Source organism: Balaenoptera physalus, assembly GCF_965194825.1.
Source record: "Balaenoptera physalus genome assembly, chromosome: 10".
Classification (NCBI taxonomy): Eukaryota; Metazoa; Chordata; class Mammalia; order Artiodactyla; family Balaenopteridae; genus Balaenoptera; species Balaenoptera physalus.
In genome coordinates, this window is record NC_138889.1 from 56,494,436 (window position 1) to 56,521,662 (window position 27,227).

General features: G+C 49.1%; 1 protein-coding gene across 2 annotated transcripts in view; it reads left to right on the forward strand.

The window, feature by feature from the left end:
* TENM4 (teneurin transmembrane protein 4) overlaps positions 1-27,227 on the forward strand; it is a 740,746-nt gene that overhangs the window by 330,662 nt on the left and 382,857 nt on the right. The window contains exons 1-3 of one of the 2 annotated variants that reach the window (XM_082410301.1): positions 11,836-18,069; positions 19,015-19,302; positions 21,863-22,132. In XM_082410301.1, coding sequence (XP_082266427.1) covers positions 17,907-18,069; positions 19,015-19,302; positions 21,863-22,132 — 721 coding nt within the window. In that variant the 5' untranslated portion in view covers positions 11,836-17,906. Of the gene's footprint in view, positions 1-11,835; positions 18,070-19,014; positions 19,303-21,862; positions 22,133-27,227 lie in introns of those variants that run through there. The other variant, XM_082410302.1, reaches the window with a different exon arrangement.

Below are 27,227 nucleotides of genomic sequence, written 5' to 3' on the forward strand. Positions count from 1 at the left end.
ATACAGCACTTTACAGTTTACCAAGCACTTTTGATTTGTGATTTTCCAGTTTGTGAGACAACACAGGGATTGGAATCCCCATATTACAGATGAGGACGATGAGGCTCTGAGAGGTAAAGTGGCTTAGTGGGCCAGTAAGCACTAGATTCCAGTCCTCCAGACCCTCAAGCTGCCTCCTGTGGACTGGGAAAATGACCCCAGCTGAGGGCAAGGACTAAAAGTCATTGAACTTTGTATCGCAGATATCTGGCTCAACGGCCTGGCACAAAGTAGGTGTTCAGTAAATGTTTCATGGATGCATTAATGAATGCATTACTCTAATTAATTAGTCCTCATCCCTGTCACTGAGGACTTCAATTAATTTATTAACTTGACCCAGGGTGCACGGGATGGGAGTAATGGGAGTTGGCCACCTATTCTTCCTTCAAAATAGGGAAGCATCGGGCCTCCCTGGTGGCGCAGTGGTTAGGAATCCGCCTGCCAATGCAGGGGACACGGGTTCGAGCCCTGGTCCAGGAAGATCCCACATGCCGCAGAGCAACTAAGCCCGTGTGCCACAACTATTGAGCCTGTGCTCTAGAGCCCGCAAGCCACAACTACTGAAGCCCGCGTGCCACAACTACAGAGCCCACGTGCCACAGCTACTAAAGCCCCCATGCCTCGAGCCCGTGCTCTGCAACAAGAGAAGTCACCGCAATGAGAAGCCCGCGCACCGCAACGAAGAGTAGCCCCGGCTCGCCACAACTAGAGAAAGCCCGCGCACAGTGACAAAGACCCAACGCAGCCATAAATAAATAAATAAATAAATAAATTTATTAAAAAAAAAGAAAAAATAGGGAAGCATCGTCCCTTTCCATGCCTGACTGGCTGGAAGCATGTCACTCCCTAGCACTCGAGCTAGACATGTGAGAATACGGAGGCCAGGCTGAGGCGGGCCCTGTAACCAGGAAATGGTTCACACACATGACTCAGCCTCTTGAGAACTCAGTCCCGAAGCCAGGAGTGCTCCCTCAGGGGACAGTGAGAAAGTCTGTTGGGAAAGAGAGATGAGGAGGGGGAGCCAATGACCATTTGCCCAAAGAGTAAAGCAATCTGGCTCCATCGGCCTTGAAAATGGTTCAGCTCAGTAAACATCGTATCTGTTGCCACAAACCTGTTTCAAAAACTCGCACTTGTTACTTCGAAAGCCAGCCTGGCCCACCACTGGGTGCTCCTCAAAGCAGACTCTGAATCCTCTCTGCATCCCCAGTGACGGGCAGCACAGGGATAGGGGAGTTGGATGTAAAGACGGAAAAGGACCACCCCTTGCCTCCAGGGCTCATTGTTTTTGAAGGAGACAGATGCCCACCTACATGACAGACACAGATTCCAGCACACTGAGCTGTCTAGCAGACACGCAGACACTGGGCTGGCTGCGGGAGTGATGGGGCGATGGGGCCACAGGTAGGAGTCAGGCCGCAGGTAGGAAGGGAGAAGGGATCTGATGAAGCTCCTGGAGGATTTAGGTCTGACTTCCAAGAAAGGAAGGAATTGTAACCTGGCAGCCAGCAGGGGAAGGGTATTCTGGATAGAGGGCCCCATGTGTACAAAGGTTTGGAAGTGGGAGAGGACAGGTGGGCAGGGCAGACTGGCATTGAGCACAATGTGTTTGAGAAAAGGGGGTGGAGATGAGACAGGTAACAACAGGTATGAGGATGTGAAGGGTGGTGTTGACATCTTATACTTCTGTACTTCTCAGATCCCAATGTCACAGCAATCACCTGGGGGACCTAACTGCAGATTCTCATTGAGTAGGTATGAGGTGGAGCCTGAGATTCTGATTTCTAATAAACTCCAGGTAATGTTGATGCCACTAGTCTGTGGCTCAAAGCTACTCTGAATAGTAATGCTTTAGGCAATAGGGAGCCATTGAATGTTGTGAGCAGGGACATGACGGTAATCTGATTTGCTTCTTAGAAAAATCACCCTGAAAGCTGTGAAGAGGCTTCAGCAGGGTAGAAGTATGCAGACAGGGAGAGAGATTTATTTTTTCTATATCTCCAACACCCTAGGATGGTGTCTGGCTCATATCAGATAGTCAATAGATATATGTAAAGGAATAAATTAGCCATTTATGATAGACTTTTTAAATGAAAAGACAGGAAGAATAGATGAGTCAAGTTATGCCAGGCTGATAAGCCAATATTATATAAAACACTCCTTCAGGCAAACAAATTGGGAATATGTCTTAAGGCAGTGGTTTTCTAACTTGTTTTTGGCCAAGGATCTCATTGCTTAAATGAAACCCTAAGTGGAGGCCCAACGTGTGAATCAGATAAAAAACAATTAAGTGCCCTGGTTGGTGCAGGGGTGGGGGCCCTGGACCTGACACCCTACTCCTTCCCTTTTCTCCCCTCTCTCGATGACTGGCAGATTCCCGCTGCATCATTAGACTCTGGAAAGCATCAGGTGCCCCCAGGAAGCCAGCCCAGCTGGCTAGGTGAAGTGACTCTTCTGCAAGATTTTGGATGGGAGTTATCTGTTTCTGGCCCGGTTTCCCCTGCTAAACAGTGCAGGCCTACAGGAAAGGACCATGCTAAACAGTGCAGGCCTACACCAAGACCACCTCGGAACCCTCATGCCCAGCACAGGGACCTGGTCAGACAAGGCACTCAGGGAAGGTTGATGGGCAGAGGTGGATAGGTGACCCAGCAAATCCCAAAGAAAGTGCTTGAGTTCTCAGAGCCCCAGACATATAACCCTGTCCCTTCCAAACAGGAAAGGTAGTGTGGGCAGCAGAGAGGTGCAGCGGATGGAGTTGAGATTTTAGGGCAAAACAATTCTGGGTTCAAATCCCAGCTTGGGCACTCACTGACTGTGCAACCTTGGATAAGTCACGAGCTTCTCTGGGCGTTGGCTTCTCATCAATCAAATAGGAATAACAAGTCCTCCTTCGGACTTGCAGTAGAGAATGAGTGGGTTCAGATGTGAGCAATGCTTTCTAACCAGTGCCGCCCTCTTCACACGCCGCCGCTGTCGCCCGCTCACAGCCTGACTTTCTTCTGTGCAAGTGTCTGCACATTGCATTTAAGCAGAAAGCATCAGTCACACTGACAAATCTCTGTGCCCCCGGGTGGTGTTCCTAACCAGTTAGAGGCTTGGCATTTATTCTTAACTGTTTGTTGTTATATTTTTCAAATAGGCGAGTATTTAAATATCATCAGTCTGATTGCTCCTAGAGATTTGTAGCTCTTGTGCAGTGCTGGCAGGTGTTCCAGATGGCAGCTGCAGCCATGGAAGGGACAGTGGGCACCAGAACATGGAGATCAAGTCCCAGCTCTGCTGCTTGCCAGCTGGGTGACCTTGGACACATCACTTCACCTCTGGGAGCCTTAATTTTCTCAGTAGGGATAACAAATATTTGTATAGGACTTCCAAGCCGCATCCACCTGCTCCTGTGACACTCCAACCTCTGGATATAACTGATCTTCATCATCTCCATGATATGGCTTAAAAAACTGAGACTCTCCGTGTGGGGCTCTGAATCCTAGCTCTCTTAAAAAGCTGTGTGACTCAGGGCAAATCCTTGCCCCCTCTGATCCTCAGTTTATATCAGATGGCAACAATTTGGCAAACAAGGATCACCAGGCACATACTGGGTGCTCAGTGGATAAGAGCCACAGTTTGTATTCACCATTTATGTATTATTGGCGTTTGCTTAGGATCACAAAGCCAGATCTCAAAGTAGAGTTCTCCTGAGCCAGAACCCCACATTCCTGCCTGCCTGCCACACTTCCCTGTTGAAATGAGGTTGTAAAACCTACCTCTCAGGGCAGTAGAGGGTGAGCAGAGGTCGCCTGATTGTCAGTGCTGTGTAAACTCTAAAGTGCCAGGTTTAGGAAATGCCCCAGCATTATGTTTTCTCAGTGTGGCCCCAGGGCCTCTCTCTCTGGCAAGGTAAATCCAATTGCTTGTCATAGACTGTAAATTTTAAACCTGGACTTTTTCTAGATGGTGCTAAACATCATTCTGCAAGCCCTTCTCATTTGCTTCTCATTTTAAGGCTCCGATTTAAACACTGTTCTGTTGCACTCAGGATAAGAAGAAAGAAAAAGAAAGGCAGCAGGCTCCTTCCTCCGGCATCAGGCTGAAGGGCACACAACTCAAGAAGACTGAGGCAAAGGGGCCAGTTTTCAGCCATGTGGCCTCCCTGAGGGGCCTGGCCCTCCTGGGGTCTGGTCCCTGCTTTGTGATGCTCCCTCAGAGAGGACACAGAGCTTGAGCCAACTAAATCTCTCTCTTTGAAGGTGGTTCAGGTTTCCCAAGGCCACTGCTTTAGGGACCACTCTCCTCTCCTCCCGGCTGGCCAGAGTTGGAGGAGGGCTGGGGCTCTGGTCTGGAAAGGTTCTGGAACATACTCCCTCTCCAGGCCCCCAGATGACCACGTGGGTCCTCGGAAGAGGCAGGATGGCAGGGCTACAGATAATTCCCCATCTCACAGATGAAGAAAGTAAGGCCCAGAATGACCTGCCCATGGTTCATACCTAGTAAATGCAGGGCTGAGATTCAAACTGGAGCATTGTTCAAAACTGGTGCCCTTTCTGTCTTTCTGGAACAACAGTCCTTGCATCCCAGCACAGCTCTGGGCACATAGTACATTTCTAGTAAATATTTGCTCAGTGACGGAATGAGTAGATACATGATGCTAAATAGGGATATAGGTGTCCTAATACATTAGTGTGAATGGGGTAGAGAAATCCAAACCTGCATCAGGGCCAGAACGCAATACCTTATAATAATAATAATAATAATAATAATAATAATAATAATTGTCATCATCATCATCATCATCATCATGGCAGCCAAGTGCTAAGCCTTTTCTAAGTACTTTGCACATATTAACTCATTCAGTCCTCCCAAAAACTCTACCTTGTAAGTACAAGTATTCTCTCCACTTTAGTATGAGGCATTGAGAGGTTAAATAATGTGCCCAGGGTACACAGCTGGGGAGTGACAGAGCTGGGATTTGAACCCTGGCTGTCTGGCTGCAGGGTCGATGCTCTTAACGGCTCTGCGCTGCTTTCTCTCTACTGGGAATGCCCTCCTCTGTAAGCTGGAAACAGTGATGACCTACACTCCACTTGTCTCAGCTTTATGGTGTCTTGGTGACTTTTGAGATAGGAAGGGGCTTCGCATTCGAAAGAACACACTGGACAAATCTGAGGAGTTGCCTAGTAGAGGCCAGGCTGGGTCCTAGATATGTGATACCCCTGGGTTCCCGCCCTGGAGAGGAGCCAGCAGCACCCCCATCCCACTTCCTCTCCAGGCTGGCATCACCTTAAAGACTGGTACCGTTAACAACTGAGCTTATTAACAGCCCTAAAAAAAAGCAGAATTAATGGAGTGACAGGCAGAGTTTGTCAATGAAAACAAATTTAGGGCTACAATAAAGAGAACAAAGTGAGGGTCTGGCCCCAGGAAGCAGGACTGGGGCGACCCAGGTGTAACATTAGCCAGCAGAGGGGCCAAGGGCCAGAGCTTCCCCACAGAGAGGACAGGCTCGAGGCCCTCCTGGAAGGCGGAGAGGCAGCTGCGGCCACCGAGGGGGCTCTGCTCAGCCCATGTGAGCCCACTGTGGTGCTCGGGCAGCCTGCTGGTTCTGGAGGAGCACGGTGTCTGTCCTCAGAGCTCGGTGCTAACATCTGCTGGTTCCTCTCAAAGGAACTCACGGCCTGGCCCACGGCTGAGAGCAGAGCTGCTTAGTGGGCCTGTGCCTGCTGGGTGGTTATGCATTTGACTGGGACGCCCCATGGGGATTTGGGGCTGGATGGTACCAATGACGTGAGACTTGTGCTAACAGGCACCTCTGATCCCATGCACCGGGGTTCACATCACAGCACATTTCTGTCCAGCTGGAAGCTTGGTTTGATCAGAATCCTCTTAGCTTGGGGATTGGCATTCCTGAAACATATGGAATTCATCCAACAACATTCCTTCTAACTGTGGGGTAGTAATTCATTTCCTTTTACTGTCTAACCCTCAGGATGCACAGAGAATTTAAGGCAGACCTCTGCACTGAGAGTCAAAGACCTGGGCTGCATCTAAGCACTGCCTCTTGCTGGCTGTGTGACTTTGAAACAAGCACTTCACCTCTCTGAACATCAATTTTCTGTCTAATATAGGATCATGACATACCTTCTCAGAGGTATTTGTTCATTTATCCAGCCAGTCATTATTTATTAGGTGCCTACTATTTTCAAGGTTCAAAGTTGAGATTCGGTGCTGAACCAGATAGACATGATCCCCACCTGCTTAGAGCATATAATTAAGCAACTACTTAAACATAAATGTAGTTTTGAAAAATTCCAAAAAAGAGAAGTACAGGATGGTGGATTAAATGGCACCAAAATGTGGAAAAATGTGTAAGCTCTGAAGTACTGTTTAAACATTAGGTGTTACTCTTTTTGTCCTCATAACATTTCCTCTTATTTTTTAAGGTACTTTAATGATCTGAGCCTCAGTTTCCTCATCTGTAATATGGAAATTATAATACCTATATCAGTTAGCCTTTGTATGTAACAGATCTCTGTAAAATATAGTGGCTTAAAATGACCATTTTTTTCAAATTTTTATTGACATATAGTTGATTTATGATGTTGTATTAGTTTCAGGTGTACAGCAAAGTGATTCTGTTATACATATATATATAAATATATGTATTCTTTTTTCACATTCTCTTCCATTATAGGTTATTACAAGATTTTGAGTATAGTTCCCTGTGCTATACAGTAGGTCCTTGTTGGTTATCTATTTTATATAGTAGTGTATATATTTTAATTCCAAACTAATTAGGAGTTTGGGATTAAAATGACCACTTATTGGTTCTTGTTTCTGGGGGTCAGAAATTTGGGCTGGGCGGAGCTGGGTGGTCCAGCCACTGTCCTCTGGGCTCACTCCTGTGGCTGCAGTCTATGCGGCTGGTTGGCTCAGCCTTGGGTCTCTAGCAATAAGCTGGACAACGTGGGTCTTGCTACATGATGGATGTTTTCCAAAAGTAGCAAAACAGGCAAGCCCAAACACTCAAGGGTTTTTCATGCCTCTGATTCCTGATTGCTGCTAATATTCCCTTGGTCAGTGCAATCACATGGCCAACCCTGGAGTCAGCAGGGAGACTACACAAGGGTGTAATACAGGGAGGTATCATTACTAGAGCAATCTACCCCCATACCTAACTTCCAGAGTTGAATTTAGGAAGTTGAAGTTGAATTTAGTTGGGAATTGAATCAGGAGAAGGCACAGAGATAATTATCCTGAAGAATAATATAACATTTACTTCTGTTGTTTATTGAGTCCTTACTTATGCACCATGCATAGACTTAAGTATTGCCATGGATTGCCTCATTTAAGCCTCAAGAAAGCCCTGTAAGATAGTAGATACTATCCCCATTTTATAGATGAGGAAACTGAAGCTCAGACAGTTTCTTTGTCCAAAGTTGCACAGGAAATACATAGTAGGTTCAAGGTTCAAACCTAGGTTTGCCTGACTCAAAAAACCTACTTTTTTTCTCTTCCAGGCTGACCTTTTTTTTTTAATTTATTTTTTTTTATTGAGTTATATTGATGTACAATATTATATAAATCACAGGCATACAATATAGTGATTCACAATTTTTAAAGGTTATGCTCCATTTATCGTTATTATAAACTATTGGCTATATTCCTGTGTTGCACAATATATCCTTGTAGCTTATTTTATACATAATAGTTTGTACCTCTTACTCTCCTATCCTTAACTTGCCCCTCCTCCCTTCCCTCTCTTCACCGGTAACTACTAGTTTGTTCTCTGTATCTGTGAGTCTGCTTCTTTTTTTATATTCACTAGTTTGTTGTATTTTTTTAGATTCCACATATAAAGTGATATTATACAATATTTGTCTCTCTTTGTCTGAGTTATTTCACTTAGCATAATACCCTACAAGTCCATCCAGGTTGTTGCAAATGGCAAAATTTCATTCTTTTTTATGACTGAGTAGTATTCCATTGTATATATACATTACATCTTCTTTATCCATTCCTCTGTTGATGAACATTTAGGTTGCTTTCATGTTCTGGCTATTGTAAATAGTGCCGCAATGAACATTGGGGTGCATGTATCTTTTTGAATTATGGTTTTCTCCTGGTATATGCCCAGGAGTGGATGATATTGCTTATATGTGGAATATATATATAAAAAAAAAGGTAAAAATGAACTTATTTACAAAACAGAAGTAGAGTCATGGATGTAGAAAACAAATGTATGGTTACCAGGGGAAAAGGTGGGGGGAGGGATAAATTGGGAGATTGGGATTGACAGACACACACTACTGTATATAAAATAGATAACTAATAAGGACTTACTGTATATCACAGGGAACTCTACTGAGTACTTTGTAATGACCTATATGGGAGAAGACTCTAAAAAAGAGTGGATATATGCATATGTATAACTGATTCACTTTGCTGTACACCTGAAACTAACACAACATTGTAAATCAACTATGCTCCAATAAAAATTTAAAAAAGAGATAATTGTAGTTCATGCACAGTTGTAAAAAATAGTACAGATATATCCTGGGTACCCTATTCCCAGTTTCCCCCAGCAGCAACATGTTCCAAAACTATTGTAAGAGAATAGATATCACAACCAGGATATGGACATTGGTACAATCCATTCATTTTATTCAGAGTTCCCCAATTTTACTTGTACTTATTTGTATGTATGCATGTGTTTACTTCTACCCTATTTTATCATCTGCGTCCAGTCAAGATAGGGAATATTTCCATCACCACAAGCATCCCTCTCACTGCCCTTTTATAGCCACACCCACCTACCTCCCACCCCTACCCCATCCCTAACCCCTGGCAACTACTAATCTGTTCTCCATTGCTAAAATGTTGTCATTTCAAAAATGTTATATAAATGGAATCATATTGTATGTAACATTTTGTGATTGGCTTTTTTCACTCAGCATAATCCTCTAGAGATTCATTCATATCATTAACTCATTCCTTTTTCTCACCAAGTAGTATTCCGTGGCATTCCATTTACATAGCCATTCAGCTGTTGAAAGACATCTGGACTGTTTCCAGCTTTTAGCTATTATGAGTAAGGCTTCTATGAACATCTCTGTACAGGTTCTTGTGTGAACCTGAGTTTTCATTTCTGAGGGATAAATGCCCAAGAGTGCAATCGCTACGTTGTACAGTAATTACACGTTTAGTTTCATAAAAAACTGCCAAACTGTTTTCCAGAAGGGCCGTCATATTTTATATTCCTATCAGAAATGTATAGGTGATCCAGGGTCTCTGCATCCTTGCCAGCATTCAGAGTTGCCACTATTTTACATTTTAGCTCGTCTGACGGGTGTGTGGTGACATTGTGGTTTTCATTTGCATTTCCCTGCTGGCCGGTGATGTTGAACATCTTTTCATGTGCTTATTTGCCATCTGTATATCCTCTGCAGTGAAATATCTGTTCATATCTTTTGGCCATTTTCTAATTGGGTTGTTTGGGTTTTGTTTTGGTTTGGTTTTTTACTGTTGGGTTTTGAGAGTTCTTTATGTGCTCTAGATGCTAGGCTTTTGTTGGATATGTGGTTTGCAAATATTTTCTCCCACTTTGTAGCTTGTCTTTTCATCCTTTTAACAGTCTTTCACAGAGCATGAGTTTGGATTTTGGTGAGGTCCAATTTTATCCTTTTTTGTTGGTGTGGGGATTGTGCTTTTGATGTAGCTTGTGGTTTTCACCACTGTGCTCCACTGTTCTCTGAAGCTTGGGGGAGAGAAATCGTGATCTGGAGGGGAGGGATTGGGCTTGTCTGTGAGGTTTGAAGGCAGAGTTAGGGTCAGTGGGAAGGCTTTTGAAGGAAGCAAATTTCAGCTCACTATCGGAATGAACTAAGGCCAAACTTAGGGGATGAAACATGTTAGAGGTAAGTGGTATCATCGGAGATCACGCAAAGGCTGGCTGGTGTCCATGGGGACGCAGAGGAATGCATGCATCAGATGGGGCTGGGCCACGACATCCTTTATGTTCCCTCTACCTGTAAGAATCTAGGATAGTGGAATCTGAATTACCCCCACCTGATTGGATGCATCTAACAAATATATCCCCCAGAGACCATCCAGCTTGCGACATTTAGAAAGGCTTTGGTTGGCCATCTGGACTGTCTCCACGTTGGGGCAGGTTGAGCCAGGCTCCACAGGAGGTGGCCAGCGACACCACAAGGTCTGCACTTGTCCTGTCTTGGGGCAAAATGCACCAGGCCAGAGGCTTAAAGGGCCCAGTGTCGGGGTCGGGGCCTCTTCCTTGCCCTCTGTCCCCAGCCTGGGGGCCAGCGGCATGGCCACCTGCCCCATCTCCACCCCAGCCTCCTCTTCTTCACTCAGACTGCCAAGGAGAATCCCTTTCTTTACGGCACTTAGGAGACTTAATTACCACAGGCGAAGTCCTTTGAGGCCTTGGATGAAAGGGATGGGAGCGGTGCAAGCTTGATTAGGCATGTAGAACTCTGGGCACAATTAGCTCCATGAGACACTGGCCCTCCCTTTATCTGTCTCCAGTTCTGTGTGACTTATAGCAGCTAATTATTGAAATAAAAATTGCCTGACCACCCAGCTGCTGGAAAGAGGGCCCTGATATCTATTAAGTCTGCCTTTAATTATTGGAAATGGCCACAGCTTCAGGCAGTTGGGGTTTTCCCATCGTTGTGGGCCTTTTCCTCCGCCTCTTTGCAACTTGAGTACGTGGAGGTATAAGCGAAATTCTGCCAAAGCCACTTCTGTCTCCCTTGCTTTCCAGCTGGACATCCCTTTCTGGGACACCTTCGCTAACAAGCTTTGTCTGCTGCAAGCACCGCTCCTGGCACCTCCCCAAGGGGCTTTGCAATCTTTGCACTTTTACAGAACTCCTGGGCCTTGACAGAGCTCTTGGAATTCCACTGTGTGGCTGAGTGTGTGTGTGTTTGTGTTTGTGTGTGTGTGTGTGTGTGTGTGTGTGTGTGAAACTGAGGGCTCCTGCCTCTTCACTTGTTGGCTGTGGCCGTCAGCAGGTCACAGCCTCCGAGCTCCAGCTTCTCCTCTCCATGAACGCAGGGCCCTGGGCAGCTCTCGGAGGGCACAGCGGTTGCCACCTTCACGCCTCTGGGAGTTAGGACTGAACTGTGGGATCGAGGGAGTTAGTGTTAAAACCAAGAGCCTCACCATTTCCAGGAGGCTTAAACTAGTGCCTGCTTCCCTTGGGGGCTGGTTTTCCCCTCCAGCTCTCCCTGTTCAGTGCTCCCCGCCTTGCAGAGTGGAGGCCTAACACAGGAACCCCAGGTAATTACAGGATAAGCCTTGGACACCACAGGGGATGCGCGATTAATCAGCTCGACTATCTCTCCCTGCCCCTGATTATCTCATCATGTGGTCCCAGAACAAACCGATAGAAAATCAGAAATCGGTGTAGGGCCCTTGTGCACTTTTTACAGAGAGCTAACACTCAAATAATCTGGGTTTCAGGCTTGACCCTTGACTGGGTTTTCTAGGGAGAAGGAAAGAGGGCCCTTTCAGTAGGGGCTGCACTGCAGAAGAGACCGTTTCTCCAGGTGTTGTTCATGGAAAAACTGAGTCCCAGCAGACAGCACATCCTGAGGCCCCCTGGTGGGTGTGCCCCGTGGGAATATGGTGTCCGGTGCAGGAGAGAGGGGGGTGAGGGACATGCAGACTACACCCCACGAGAGGCATGTGGGCACTCCCCTCTCCCTGTCCCCTGTTTAACTCCTGCTCGGACTTCCCTCCTCAGCTCAGGTGTCACCTCCTCCAGGACACCCAAACTGGTGTCCCTCTCTGACCCCCAACTGTCTGTGTCAGCTGCTCTTTTGTGTTCACTGTGCTGGAATCACCTGTAGGTGTGTCTGTCCCTCTGACTGCTTCTGGTCAAACTACTTGTTCCCAAGTCTCACCCTGGATTTTTTTGGGGGGGTTGGGGAGAAGGAAGGATTAATTACTTGAAGCACGTAAGGAGAACACCAGGGGTCTTTTCCCAAAGCAGTGTCTCCCCAAACTGCAAAGTTTTTGGGGAAGTTTTAAACTAAGGGTGCGTGCGTATTCATGAGGGGGCTCGAGCAGAGGAGAATTCAGCATAGAATTGGGGCAGAGGTCAACAGAGTCCAAGCTGTAGTTGATTGAGGTCAGGAAGGTTGATATCATTCCGTCCTCCACCTGGGTGAGGGCCTTAGTTCCTGATGTCAGGACTTACTGAAGCTCAGGTTCTTTATGTCTCAAGACAGAAAGAATTCAGTGAGAGGCAAAGTGACAGCTAAGAAGGGGATTTATTTAGAGAGGTACACCACATTCCACAGACAGAATGCTGTCTGTCTCAAAAGGTGAGAGCGGCGCTGGGAGAGAAAACACTCCACAGAGTGTGAGCCGTCTCAGAAGGTGAGAGACCTTACCCTGGATCTTATAAAGCCTTGTTAGGTGGGAAAGAGGGAGTGAGATAGATGAACCTGGGGAAAGGTTACTGGGAAGGTGGAATGTTCAGTCTGATGAGAAGACTCAAGGATGCACAGACTGGTGCCTCTTCAGTCTGTAAGGCTCTTGCCAGGGCAAATTGTTAAGACTTATTTCCTGAGACCCCAAGGAGCAGAGCTGAGGCTTGTGGAAGGAAGCTGAAAGGAGGCAGGTCCAGCTCCACGTCAGGAAGCACAATCTCACAGCTAGAGCTGTCCCTGGAGGGAATGAGGTCCCCAGCTTTGGAGGGGGTGTGACCGCCTGGTGGGGATGGGACATGAACCTGCTGACCTTTGATGGTGCTTTCAAGCTTAAGACAATAAATGGCACATGTTCTGACTCTGAGATGCCACCATGTGTAAAGGGGAATCATTTGGCTCATAAACAGCTTTGAGAGGAGAAACTATAGATGGAGGAATCCAGATACCCCGGAGCCCCTGTAATAGCTCCTGTTGGCCGAGGGCCGAATGTGTCCCCTGTCCTGCGCGCGCTCAGCCCTGGGAGGGGTCGGGGCTGCCCTGGTGGGAGCTCCCCCAGCCAGGATTGGAGGAGCGGTGCCTGTACAGCAACCAGCGGCCCTTTGATGCCTGACCTGTGACAAGCCTTCCAACAGAAGGGTGACATGGCTTCTGTGGGCAGCGGTACCATCTGTCACCTGCCTGCCAGCCACTGATTAGGGATGTCCCCACAGCCAGGCTGGGCACAGGGCCACACTCCACTGTGTTCCCAAGAAAGCCCTTCCCCTGGCCCACAGTGCCGGCTTTCTGGGTGGGGACACTTGGAGATGAAGCTGTAAAAGCCCAGGTCAGGTGCTAACTGAAGAATTCTTCTGAAGGTTCATCAGAAGAATTAATACTGCTTAAAACCCTAAGTGAAAGAATAGAACAGTTAAGCAAACTAGAATAAGGGGTGACCTGTATGAGAAGCAGGACAGGTTCTGATGAAAAGCTTGAGCCTGAGGGTCGCACAGACCCAGGTCTGAATCCTCACTCTGCCCCGTCCTTGCTGTGGTCCTCTGGGCAAGGCATTTAACCACTCAAAATCCCAGTTTCTTTCATCTATCAAGTGAGAATGGTTCAAGGGCCTGGTGAGGGTTAAACGAGGGAATGCATGTAAAGACCTTGCCTTTAGCCACCCTTATTATAATCACTCTCTTACCATTTTAAAAGGCCAAGGATTCCCTAATGTGACAGATCAGGGAAATGTGCTCTGGGGGCTACCACAGGGAAAAGAGAGCAATCAGATTCCAGTCTTGGCATTTTGTGTGAACTTGAGCATCCCTTCGTTTCTCCGAGGCTCAGTTTCCAAATCTGTAAGGTGGGGATACGGTGCCTACCTCTTTGGTTTGTTCATAGCCCAGCACAGTACCTGGCACAGACTAGGTGCCTCTCTCCCTGGCATTCCCCTTCATATCACACTGGAGTTGTAAACAAGGGACTTGCAAGAGCAAACTTCGAAGGACTAAGGAAAGTAAAAATTTATGATGACTTTATGCACACATACACACACAGATACTGCCTAGGACTTATATTTTGCAGAACACATTTTAGCTCAAATATTTATGAGCCCTTTTTGACACACTAAGAACTGAAAATATCACCATGTGCTTATGTTAAGGAAAACTTATAAAACTTTAGTCCAGTAAGAATTCAGTCAATTTCCTGGCTTGTCTCTGGTCATTTCCGAGGTTGCGAGGAAATCCAGGGTTGTAACAGCCCCTGTTCCCCTGAGGCTTTGGCAGGGACAAAGGGTCCTCAGCAGGTCTGTAGGTCTGATGACATCTCCCTGTGAATGCTCCAGGCCACTGCCTCTCATAAATATTGCTGGAGCCCATGTAAAGGGCCCAAGTTGGCTTTTTGAGTTTCTCGCAAACACCAAAAGCTTTGCTTCCCCATCTCCTCTTCTCTCCCCGACTCCCACATCCTCCTTGTCTTTCTTCCAGGCCAGTTCCCGGCACCAGAAAACCAGCTAGAGGACATGCTCCCCTGGGATCGCCAGATCCAGGCTTTCTGCCACCTGCACTTTTACATTTTACTGTCCACCTGTGTTATCATCATTCATGGAAGTGCCTTTTTATTTTTTCTACCAGGCTGCTCACTCCTCACCTCTCAAGCTTGATCTTAGACCTCTTTCCCTCACTGAAGTTTGGATTCTGTCTGTTCCCAAACTCCCTCACCCCTCCCAATTTCATGCAGGTTGTGACCTAGAATGGTCTTTTTCAAACTGTAGGTTGGCAATCCATCCATAATTCTCTTTTAGTCAAATAGAATAAGATAGAAAATATCAGATTCCACCCTTGAGGAAAGGTTAGGCATGGTTTTTGAAATTTTTGTTTTAGTTAGAACGTTGTAGATTTATGTGTGTGAAATAAATGTTTACCGTAGGTGAGAATAAACGGGGAAGTCACAGATCTAGACTTCTTTTCTCTCCTTACCTCAAAACCATCTGGCCTGTCTCACTTTTCCTTGACTTTCTTTGGTCATGGTTTAGATGTCACTTTCTCTGAGCAGTGGTCCCTTAATCATCTCTCCACCTTTGGCCCACCTGACCTAGGTTAGGGGCCACTCTGGTGTCCTTCCCCTGCCTCTCTCCCTGTCTGACTTGCCCACTGTCTAGAAGCTCCAAGGAGTAGGAAGCTCATTTGTCTTGTCCACCGAAGCCTCACACAAGGCTTGGAAGGCAGGGTAGGAAGTCAGTGTTGGGGGGAGGCGGGGAAGGGAGAACAGGGGGAGAGGAGGGGAGGGCACAAGAAAACCTCGTGTCTTGCCTTCATGCAGCTTGCACCACAGTTAGGAGAGAAGAGTCCTTAGCGATTATTTACCGAATGAATTAACCTCTGGTACTAGGTGTGTAATACCTTTCTTCAGGTTTAAACATTTTCTTCTGATTCAAATCTAGACCCTGATATTTGGAAGCCATGTGATTTAGAGCAAATCACTTAATCTCTTTGAGCTTGTTATCTCATTTGTAAAATAAGAGTAAATAAGAGAAAAATATAAAATAAGAGGATAATATCTAACCTGCCTAGTTGTTGTAGGGATTAGAAACAACATGTACAAAGTTCCCAGCATGAGTAGGTATTAGATGAACAGTCACTGTATTGTCACTGCCTCTTTTCCTATCACCACCATGTGTCTCCAGGCTTCCCCACATTAACAGACCTGTTCAAACCTTCCAGATCCATCTGAACCAGATCCATGTAAAAGAAAAAAAAAAGTGGATTTTAGAATCACTGGCTTACTGGCTGTGTGAACTTATCAACCAACTGGCTCATTGAGTCAGCTCTCTAAAATGAGAAGTAATTAGGGGACTTCCCTGGCGGTCCAGTGGTTAAGACTCCACGCTTCCAAAGTGAGGGGCGAGGGTTCAATCCCTGGTCAAGGAACTAAGATCCCACATGCTGTGAGGCGTGGCCAAAAAAAAAAAAAAGAAGTAACTAGAGTTCCCGTGGGTCTGTGTGGGAAGCACCAGCCACAGCACCCGATGCAAACATGATTCTTCCCTCCTCTTGGCCACAGCCCACTCTCCTTCCCCGTAGATAGACCAGAAATGACCCCCATGTCAGCACAAGGAGAAAGTTATACAACTATGGTTCATGCTTTATCAAAGCACTCATCATTGATGGCCCCTATGGCTGGCACCCCAGAGACACGGTAGCTGCCCCCGCAAGGCTTGTGTCCTGCTCACCTCTGGGCCCCAGTCCCAGCGCGAGACTGGTCTGTAATGGGTTGTGGAAATGAACTCCTCTGCAAAGGCATATTTGTGTGCTCGGGGCTTACCTGGCGCAGAGTTTCAGCAGGCAGTAGGGGTGTGCGTCTGTGAGAGTCGAGGTGGGGTGGCGGGTTGTTCTGTGGGCAGTGAGAGGAAGCAGAGGGAGGGTCAGGAAGGGTCATGTGGGGAACCCGGAGGTCAGCAGGGTAAACAGGGACTGACTTGTGTAGGCATGGACGTGTGCGGGTGCTTCTGGCACCCTTCCCCGGCACTGCTCCCACCCCTCCAGGGTCTCAGCATCACTATGCTGCAGACCCTTGCTCCAAGAGCAGCTTTTCTCCACTGTCACTTCTTTCATCCCGACCTCTTCTTTTTCTCTCAATTAAATGCCAATTTGAGGGACCTCCCTGGCGGTCCAGTGGTTAAGACTTCGCCTTCCAATGCAGGAGGTGCAGGTTCGATCCCTGGTCGGGGAGCTAAGATCCCACATGCCTCGTGGCTGAAAAACCAAAACATAAAATAGAAGCAATATTGTAACAAATTCAATAAAGACTTTAAAAATGGTCCACATCAAAAAAAACTTAAAAAAAAATGCCAATTTGAGTGTGAACCATGACTGATCTCCCATCTGTTGAAAAAAAGTAAATATTTACTGAATTACTATATTAAAACTGAAAAGGAAATGAGAGCAAGGCAAATGTTCTCCTCGCCTCTGCTTTGTAATAGGGAAGCCATGAGTTTGGGGACTGTGTTCTTAATTTGCAATTGCTGAGCCTCTGCCTTGGAGCCCATGTCTTCAGTCAACAGGTACACACTGGTAAGAGACATAGTCATCCACCAATTTAACAGCCTAAAGTGTGTCTCAGACTTATTAACGTATGTCTGAGGGAACGTTCCTTCTCCAGTTATAACTGACATCTAGCTGGAGCCTTCCAAAGTATACCTTTTAAAAATAAAAGGTGGGTTTTTTCTGATGACAATAATGGCGAACATGTATTGAGCACCTATTGTGTATCAGGGATCATATGTACCAGGGACATGTATTAACTCATTTCATCCTCAGAACCACCTAAGAGGTGGTTCTTCCCTCTTGGGAGGGAAGAGAGCATCCTCAGGCCAAAAGGATACCGATACCTTCGATGTCCACGATCAAAGGCAGAACTCGGAAATCGCTAGCCCTCAGAACAAAACTGACCCATCAGTGTGTTTAACTTGGCCTAAATATAATAATGGATTACATTTAAAAATCATACATTTTACATCCAAGTCCAAATTTCCAGCTTGTCTTAAAAATTCACAAGACCCCCTACACTCCTATGTCCCAGCATTGGTAGGCACTGAACACCCACTGCCCCGTTGGACAGGCCCGCCCTCTTTGTTGGTCAGAGGCCCCACCCTGGGCACTGAGACTCCTTGATGACAGCTCTTGCTCTGTCGTTTCTCTAATAGGACAGTGACGCGGGAGAAGGTTTTGTGTACCCATGTTGCTCTGGAAAGTGGAACAATGAAAGAACTGAGAAGGTTGTATGTTTCAAGAAAGAGCGCTCATCATCCTTTGTGCAGGATATCCTGCTTTCCTCCTGTGCTGACCTCCTGGCTCTTGTAGGGGGCTACGTTTGCTACCCCAGAGCCAAAGGAAGACATTTGGAAAGAGGAAGACGCTGTCATAACAGCTTTAAAAAATGTGTCGGCCTAGGGCAAAAGGGTCAAGATGGGGAAAAGAGGAGAAAGGGAGATTAGGAGCTTCCTACCAGCCACACAGCCTGGCAAACCCGACATATGCAGCAGGTGCTGTGCCTTCCCCAGGTGCCGATGGTGCCTCCAATGAGATGGATGAGTCTGGAGGTGAGGGAGTTCTCTGATCAGCATGGTAGTCCCGGCCCAGCCTGGCTGGAAGGACACTTCTGTGTGGTGGGAGGGAGGGGACTCAGGGAGCGTAATAAAATAGGAAAAACTCGGGCTTTAGAGCCAAACAGACCTGGTTTCAGATCCTGACTTTGATCCTTACCACCTGAGTCACCTTGAGGGAGGTCTGGGACCTCAGTTTTCTCATCTGTCAGATGGAGACTGGTTGGCTGTTTAATTAAATATGCATTGAAGGCACCAGGCTTCACTTTAGGTGCAAGAGATCAGGAGTGAGCAGAACAGGTAAGGCCCCTGCTCTCATGTTGCTTACATATGAGTGCAAGAAAACAGACAATAAGCAGGTGATTATTTAATTATCTGGTGGTGATAACTGTGGATTGGTTGTTTATACCTTGGCTCATTTCCAGAGGAGGCTGGAGACAGTAATAATATCTCAGGACGTGTGACAATTGAATGAGATACTATATGCAAAGCGCTTACCCCAGTGCCTGAATATAGGCGTTCATTTCACAAATTCTTAAAGAGCCCCTGTTGTGTGTGAGGCCCCGCCCCAGCCGGAGGCCTGATGGGAGCACACACGTGATTCGCATCTAGCGGGATCGGGAAAACTAGTGCCCTCTGGCCTTTGTTGTCAGCTTCCTTGATAGGCATCACTGAAGGAGAGGCTGAGGGCATCTCCACAGGGGAGATAGGTTCGGTCGTGTAGCAGGAAGAGAAAGGATTCATCATTACGGGCCTTGGGTGCAAGTCCCCCTGTGCTACTTATGGCTGCGTGGCCATGGAGCGACGCCCTCACCTCCAGAGCCTGAGGCCCCTTGTCCACAGCGCTGCCGGGTGAATCGAGGTCCGGGATGGACCCCGGGGGATGGCCTTTGCCCCCTGGGGCCGGAACTGACGCCCTTTCTTTGGTTTCTCGGGCTCCAGACCACTCGGCCCTGAGTGCGGCAAGGACCCTGTTTGTGGATGTGGAGGAGCGCCGGCCGGAGGCCATGGACGTAAAGGAGAGGAAGCCGTACCGCTCGCTGACCCGGCGCCGCGACGCCGAGCGCCGCTACACCAGCTCGTCCGCCGACAGCGAGGAGGGCAAGGCCCCGCAGAAATCCTACAGCTCCAGCGAGACCCTCAAGGCCTACGACCAGGACGCCCGCCTCGCCTACGGCAGCCGCGTCAAGGACATGGCGCCGCAGGAGGCCGAGGAGTTCTGCCGCGCAGGTGAGGGCGGCCGGGGCGGGGCTTGGGGCGCGCCTGCGCATTCCCTCCCCTTTTCCCCCCCCGGGCGTGGGCGCGCTTGAGCGAGGACGGAAGCCCAGCGGCGTGGAGGGCGTCCGTCAGCACCAACACTCCGCTATTTTGGCACCTAGGTCTGGTCAGAGCCTGCCCTGTAGTTCGTTCTTAGTTCATTTGTTTTCATGCTCACCCCCCTTGTGGGCGTAATGGGGTGGTTAGGAGCTGGCTCTGGGTCAGACTGCCTGGGCTTGAGTTCTGACCACCCCCGGCTCTCCTCTAAGCCTCCCCTGTTAACATGGCCATGAGTTCTCGCTACTGCACTGAATTGTCCTGAGGACTAAAGAGATGACGCGTTGTGAGGTAAGTGCGACGATGCCGTGCCTCTCCCACAGGCCTGGATCCACAGGAAAGCTGACCTGTTAACGAGGCCGCCTCTCCTGCTTTAAAGACGAGGGGTCTTCAGCTCTTTCCCATTTGTGGTCAACAGCTCAAACTCTGACATCAGACAGACCTGATTTGAATTCTGGCTCTGCCATTTTTACTACCCTCAGTGTCTTCACCTGGGCAATGGGATCACAGCCATGCCTCCTAATTGTAAGGTGGTGGGGAGGATTGATGAGGACTGGAAATAGAGCACTTGACACTTGCACAGAGCAGCTGCTTCAGAAATGCTGCCTGCTACTGATTGTCATCTCTGGGTCTCAGTGAGGGGAGGGGACAAATGGTGTCAAAGCTTTCCTCCGGCTTGGTGAGCCCTGCCAGGCCCAGGTTGGCCTGGATGCCATCCTAGCACGTGAGGCTCCAAAGGAGCCCCTCTTATCTTCATAAATAACAAATGAGAAACATTCTCAGCTCATAGGCAGGCATGGGCACTGCAGCTTACAAAGTTCTCTCTCTCCCGTTACCTCCCTGGAGCCTCAAAAATCCTGTGAGGGTAGCAGAGTTCTCTCCTCCCACCTTCCCTCTCCCTTTATCCATCCTCCAGTGTGCTACCAGAGTGTGTCTGTCTGATTATTTAACTACCTTTCGCTGAGCACTTACTCTGTGCCAGGCTGGACACGGAGCTGCCTAGGACCCTGGGAGGCACAGGGGTTCCTGGTTAAGAGCGATGCACACGATTGGGAGAGGAGGCCATCTCTGGGGGCTCCCCTCCTGCCTCACTGGCAGTTCCTTCTTCCTTCCTTTGCAGGCTTGTCCTCTTCAGTCCTGACCCTGGTTGCGGGATCCTTCAAAGCATGGGCATCTGCCTCTTCTCTCTTCTTACTCCGCTCTGCACGTTTACTCTCATCCGCAAACCTCTCCTCTGAGCTCCCACCCTGATACCCCGCCCTCTGCCTCTGTGCTCCCAGGACACTCTCCGTGGATCCCCCCACTTTGGGCTTTAGCCCTTCCTCATGGCCTGGGCTGTGTGTCCCCCGCTTGACTGTGAGCTCTGTGAAGTCAGGCACCACGCCCTGCTCATTGCTGTACATCAGTACCCGAGGGCAGCTTGGATTGGGTTAAATGTGGCGCTGCCTGGGTGTAAGTCCATTTCCTAGATCGGTGGTTTAACTGGAATATGGTCCTTAGCGCCTTTGTCTGCCGGTCTTCCTCATCCCCCAAAACACTCATGGGAATGTTAAAAATATGGAAGAAGCTGTCCCTGAGTAAACACTGAGTAATGTGGAGGCTGTGTTTCCCATGGAAGTCAGTATCCCCTTTGTCTCTCAGACACGGATCCCTGAGTGAACTCCCCTCACCCACGTCTTCCCGGCCTCTGTCGTGGGCACAGCCAGGCTTTCCCGGGGCCTCGAGAGACCTGTCGGCGGCCCAGCCTCGGCTGTGTGCTTGGCTCCCTGGGTTACCCCAGAGGCTGCTGGCTCCTGTCACAGCCCACCTGGCGTGAGGAAACACAAGGCAGAGCCGACCTCCTTGTGCAAGGCCCACTTTTCCCAGCCAGGCACCATCTTCTTCACTTTCCTGCTCCAGGCTTTCCTGACCTGGCTGGAAAGGAACGTCTGGTCCCAGGGAACCATTGGCATTTCATGGACCAGGCTTCTGCCCTGCTTAGGAGCCCTCCTTGCTGGCAGGCCCTCCCTGGGCCGGAAGAGGAGAGCTGAAGCTCTCCGTCCAGTTTGGCAGACATGTACTGAGCCCCTGCTGGGTACCGGGTTGCTTTCTAGGCCCAGGGATTTAGGAATGAACGGGACACAGTCCCTGCCCCCGTGGAGCCATCTCGAGCAGAGGACCCAGGCTCTTACGCAGTTCTGCTCTGCGGGATGACCAGGGCCAAGGACTCTCAGAGGCAGCTCGGAGGAAGAAGCAGTGGCTCCTACACAGGGTGTAGGATGAGGGGAGGCTTCTCAGACGAGGGGCCATTTGTATTGGGCCCTCCATAAAGGGGTGGAGGGTTCGGGCTCGTGGAGAAGGTGCAGAGGAGAGGCCCGGGCATCGAACATCACAGTGAGCTCAAAGGACAAGAGTGAGTCCTAGGGTAGGGGCCGGGCTTCTGGTGGGGAGATGCCCCCCTCACGCCCTGATCCCGCTCCCCTGCCTTCCCTCCTAGGCACCAACTTCACCCTGCGTGAGCTGGGCCTGGGGGAGGTGACGCCCCCGCACGGGACCCTGTACCGGACAGACATCGGCCTCCCCCACTGTGGCTACTCCATGGGGGCCAGCTCCGAGGCCGACCTGGAGGCCGACGCTGTGCTGTCCCCCGAGCACCCCGTGCAGCTGTGGGCCCGCAGCACGCGGTCGGGGCGCAGCTCCTGCCTGTCCAGCCGGGCCAACTCCAACCTCACGCTCACCGACACGGAGCACGAGAACGCAGAGACCGGTGAGTGGCCCGCTTGGCCTGTGCCGGGCGCCTGGGTTATGGGGCCGGGGTTTTAACCACAGTATTGATCTTCTGCTCCATCCCTTGGGGCTCCGGTGAAGTCGGTGGAAAATGGCTTTGCTCTCCGTCGTCAAAAGGCAGAGCCTCTCGCAGGGTCGCGTGAAACCCCCGCCCATGGGTGCCAGGCCGGAGACGGGTTGCCGCACTTTCATTCCAGATGAGAGGGGTGCCGAAGGGGCAGGGTTACTGCTTACAAGGTGCCTGTGCGGGTGGGAGCAGATGGGCCCGAGGAGAGTGGAAGCCCATCCCCTGCAGCTTATCCTCTCCGGCGGTCGCCGTGCCTGGTCCTGCAGAACTCTGCTCATGCAGCCTCCAGCCTCCAGGTGCCCAACCACCCTGGGCACCCGCCACGCGTGCTGCCCCACCCCAGGGTCTTACGCTGATCAGAGGATAGTTTTCACACGAAAACTGTCACGCTGGAGTAACTTAAAACTCGTGTTTTTACCCCAGCTTTCCCATGATCTCATCTGCAGATTTGAGGAAGTGCTGTTTCTGGACTCTATTCCACTCTCATCTCTGTAGCTCTCTTCCAAGGCCGGAGAGATGCTGTGGGAGAAAAAGAGGACAAGTTATTCACACATCTCCTTTTTTGTGGGGAAGGAAAGGGAGCCGCGTTTCAGGCTATTCCTCTCCACTCTCGGACCTTGTTGGCAGATCTCTGAGGGGCCCTGAGATAGATGCAGCCCTGCAGTGGGCCACCCACTGAGGGAATTTCCCTTTCTGTGGCACCTTGTGCCCACAGTCTCTGGGCAGCTTGTGGATGAGGTCCACATGGAGGAAGGAGGGTCCTGCTGGAGTCTGGCAGCAAAGACTTAGGGAGGGTGGCAGAGACCAGGACAGCCCTTCTGCCCGGGGGAGGGCTTTGTTTCTCCGAGGTCCAGTGAGGGGGTCTGCTGGCCCTGCCACACCAGAGGTGGGAAGGGGGACGTGGGGATGGCAATCTGAACGAGAACTGGAAGAACCAAGCCAGGTACCAGTGCCCCCTACTGGTTTCCAGCTCTAAATGCAGCATCCTTTGATTCCTCCCCAGGATGTGGGGGGAATTGGAGAAGTGGTTTGGGGGTGGCGGGGGGCGTGTGTGGAGACACCAGGTCAGAGGTGAAGGCTTAGGTGGGTTAGCCTCTGAAAAGGATGCTCCAGTGGGTTATGCACGACACAATCCCAGATTTGGGATCAGGCAGGAGACTAGATAAGGTCAGGGTCAGGTGGAGAAATCCATCTCCTAAAAAAGTCAGGTGCAGCAGAATTGCAACTATTTGTTCCACCACTGCTGCTAGAGAACTCGGAGTTCTTCCTAGGGACGCACCTGTTTGAGGGGTGGAGGAGCAGCAGGTCCCAAATACCAGCTTGGCAGTGTCACCCTCCCCTGACACTCCACCAGCCCTGGGAGGGGGTCAATGACCTCAGCAGCTGAAGGGGTTCCCCTCTGTGCAGTGGGGAGCCATCCACACTCCCTCATCCACCTTCCCACCTAGGCCCAAGCCCAGCCAGCGGCCCCCTTCTCTCTTCTGCACTACACACTGAATTTGATGTGCGAGGCCTGTGCAGAGAAAATGGTGTCTAACTGGGAGGCAGGAAGCCTCAGTGCCATCACTGACCTGGGGTGTAGCATTGGATAAGTTAGATCCTTTCTCTAGAACTTAGTTTCCTCATCTGTAAAATAAGTAGTTTTAATGAAATCAGCATTCCTTGTATTCTGAGAATGTTAATAGTTCTTAGATTGAAGAGGGGTGGAGGGAAGTGCTCTGTGGTCACATAATGTAGGGAACACTGAGTTAAAGGAACTTAAAGCAGTTTCCTTACTGCAGGACTTCTCAGAGCCTTTAATACGTTAATATGCATGCTAACGGAGATATTAGCAAGGAGGGTTATATGCAGTATCCCCCAAATTGATCTGAGAATAAAAAACCCTTTATTCTCAGAGCATGTGACGGGACCAGTGTTCCAGTGAACACTTTTGGGGAATAAGTGAGCTGAATCACCTGTAGGCCCTTCTAGATCCAGGATTCTGTGATTCGAAGTCCTTACATTAAGGTGAAGGTGCACAAGAGGAACATGATAGTAATAACAACAATACTAGTTAATACCTGCTACTGATTATTAGACCCCCATGCCCAGTGCTAAGTGCTAAGCTGTATGATCTCATTTACTCCCTCTACAACACCTTGAGATAGGTTTTATTACCCTCACTGTACAGGATAAGGAATCTGTAGCCCAGAGAGGTTAAGAAACCTGTGTAGGTCACATAGCTAGCAAGACGAGATTTGAACTCAGGTCTGTATGATTCTAAAACCTTTACCCTTGTGGCCCTAATCATAGTGAATTTCCTCTGCAGCAAAGTACTTGGGTTGTTTGTTCGTTTGAAGGCTTCTTGCCATGGTGACAAATGATCATTTTTCCATAAAGTCATGACAGAGTGAGGCACACACCACCCACTTTATTGTATATTCCCTGAGAGCTGAATTCCAGCTGAATTAAGCGTCTGTTGGGTGATAACGACGGCGAGCCTGAAGAGCTTCAGGCTCTGATAACAGGGACAGGGAGATGGTTGCCTGCTTCCCTGGCCATACCACCCTCTCCTTCTGATCATGCATTTCGGCATTGGGCCATAGCACTCACTCTAAGTCTCACTGTGCTCACGGAAGATGGGCAGGCAAAGGAGGTGGGCAGGTGGATCTAACAAAGAGCTCCTCCCTGGCCGCCTCATCCCTTTCAGGCCTGGACTTCCAAACTCAGACATCCTGCACCTGTCCACTTGCTTCAGGCTGGAAAATTATATTAGTGGCTTTGCTATACTGGAGTCTAAATAACGACAGGAACTCATCCTGGCAGTGAAGGAGCCATAGGAATGGCTCCCCTTTATCCACCGAGGAGGTTGACAGCTTTGTTGTCAACCAGAACTTACAGCTGAGGACTGGAGCTCAGAGGTGAAGAGCGTGCGGCGGCCATGTACCTAGCTGAGCTGCAGCCAGGCTCTATGCAGAAGTCTCTGTTCTTTCCCGGCTTCCCCCCTCTTCTTCCTGCCCCTTCCGCTCTCACATCTTTCTCCCCTGCCCTCGTCTCTTTCTCTCGCATTCATCCCCCTGAGCCCAGTTCTGTCTTTTATCTGTGATGAGAACTCTGATCTTACCATCAGAGCAGGGCTTAACTCCACTGGACATAATCAGCCAACACATCGCATTACGGCCACTTTCAGGAGCAGGGGGAGGCCATGCTGAGGACCTATCGTGTCAAGCTGCTGCACAAGGGCCATTGCCTTCAACCCTCATGACAGCACCGTGGCACTCCCATTTCCCAGATGGGAAAACTGAGGCTCCCAAAATGTCAACTGACTTGCCAGAGATTGTACAGCCAGTCATTCAGCAGGTCGGCAAAGCTTGGATCTGAGCTCAGGTCTCTCTGATGCTATAGTTTGAGCCCTCTGCCCACTCTTTTGGAATCAGCAGTTGAGGACACCAAAGCGTGACCCCTAGCAACTTGCAGCCACAGGAACACCGACTCTGCCTCCACGCCCGGCCTTGCATTAGTCAACAGTAATTGTCAACAGTATTGATAGTGGTGGAGGCTTTTGCTGAGGTCATGGTGAAGCTGCATGCAGCTGCCATCAATAATAACTTTTTATGGGGTCCATTAAAGCCAATTTCTGCCCTCGAAGGTTAATGTCAGCAGCTTTTATGTCACTGCTTAATATCCAAAATAAATACAGAATTGACTGGGTAATGTAAACACAAATCTTCCCCCTCTGGGGCGTCAGGCGGAGCCGGCCCTCAGGCCTCTCCTGCTGAGTGGAGCCACAGCAAGGAGGAGCTGGCATCATGCCAGGCACACACTTGGCATCCTATAAATGTTCTTTAGAAAGCAGAGGTTGCAATGTGAACTCCATTTCCAACCACAGGGTCAGGTGGACACAGTGTCTGTTTTGTAGATTCATTCTGTGATTTGTTCTGTAGCTATGCTGAGCTCCTTCAGTGGACCAGGCATCATTCTAGAATCAAGAATCTAGATGAATAGCAGGGGAGGTGGAGCTATGACAACCTTGCAGCCCTATCTGTGGTGGAGGTTTAGCAGGCAGTGTGGCAGGGTGGAAAGAGGTGGTTCCAAATCTAGTGAGGAGCCTTGGTCTCAAATCCTGGACCATGTCCCAGTTCTGAAACCTTGAGCAAGTCACCTCACCTCTCTATGCCACAGTTTCCTCATTTCTAAAACAGTGTGCCAGTGGTTACCCAGGGCTGGGAGAAGGGAAATGGGGAGTTTGTGTTTAATGGGTACCGAGTATCAGTTTGGGATGATGGAAAAGTTCTGGAGATGGATAGCGGTGATGATTGCACAACAATGTGAATGTACTTAATGCGTTGAATCGTGGCTTAAAAATGGTTAAAAGGGTTTTAGCTATTAACATTGTTTAAAGAGCTGTGGGTGTGGGATGACAGTAGAAGGAGCCATTCGTTTTGCCTTGAGGGTACAAAGGCTCATTCCTTCGTTCCACTCACATTGTGCACCAGAGTTTGAAGGCCAGCCGAGTAGGATTGCACTGAGCGTGAGGGATCTGAGAGAGGCATTCCCAGTAGAGGCAGGTTGCTGGAGCCAAGGTTTGGAGGCATAAAGAGGTGTGGTGGGTCTGGGGAATAGTGAGAATTTACCCTGAGCTCTAATCCCAGAGGCAAATTGAGAAATTCACTTAGAAAAGAAACAATGAAACAGAATCACAGTTACACCCAAATTATCAAGCAGCCTGGGTATCAAAAGGGAAATTACTGGTTAACCTAATTAGGCAGCCAAATTGTTTATTGAGAGTCTGTAGATTAGGTGAGCATCTTCAAGCACAGTGAGAAAGAAGCTCATTACCAACTTAACTCCATGTATCCTCTACCCTCCCTGGCCCCATGCTCACGAGATTTAGTTTTAAAAATCTGTAAGAAAAGCTCTCATTAATAATTCCCTAAGCGGCCAGAGTACTGTAGCTACTCAGCCATTGGACACAAGGCTCCCTTCTCTAGGACAGGAAGCTGGGTTCGTTCAGCTGGGGTAGGGATTA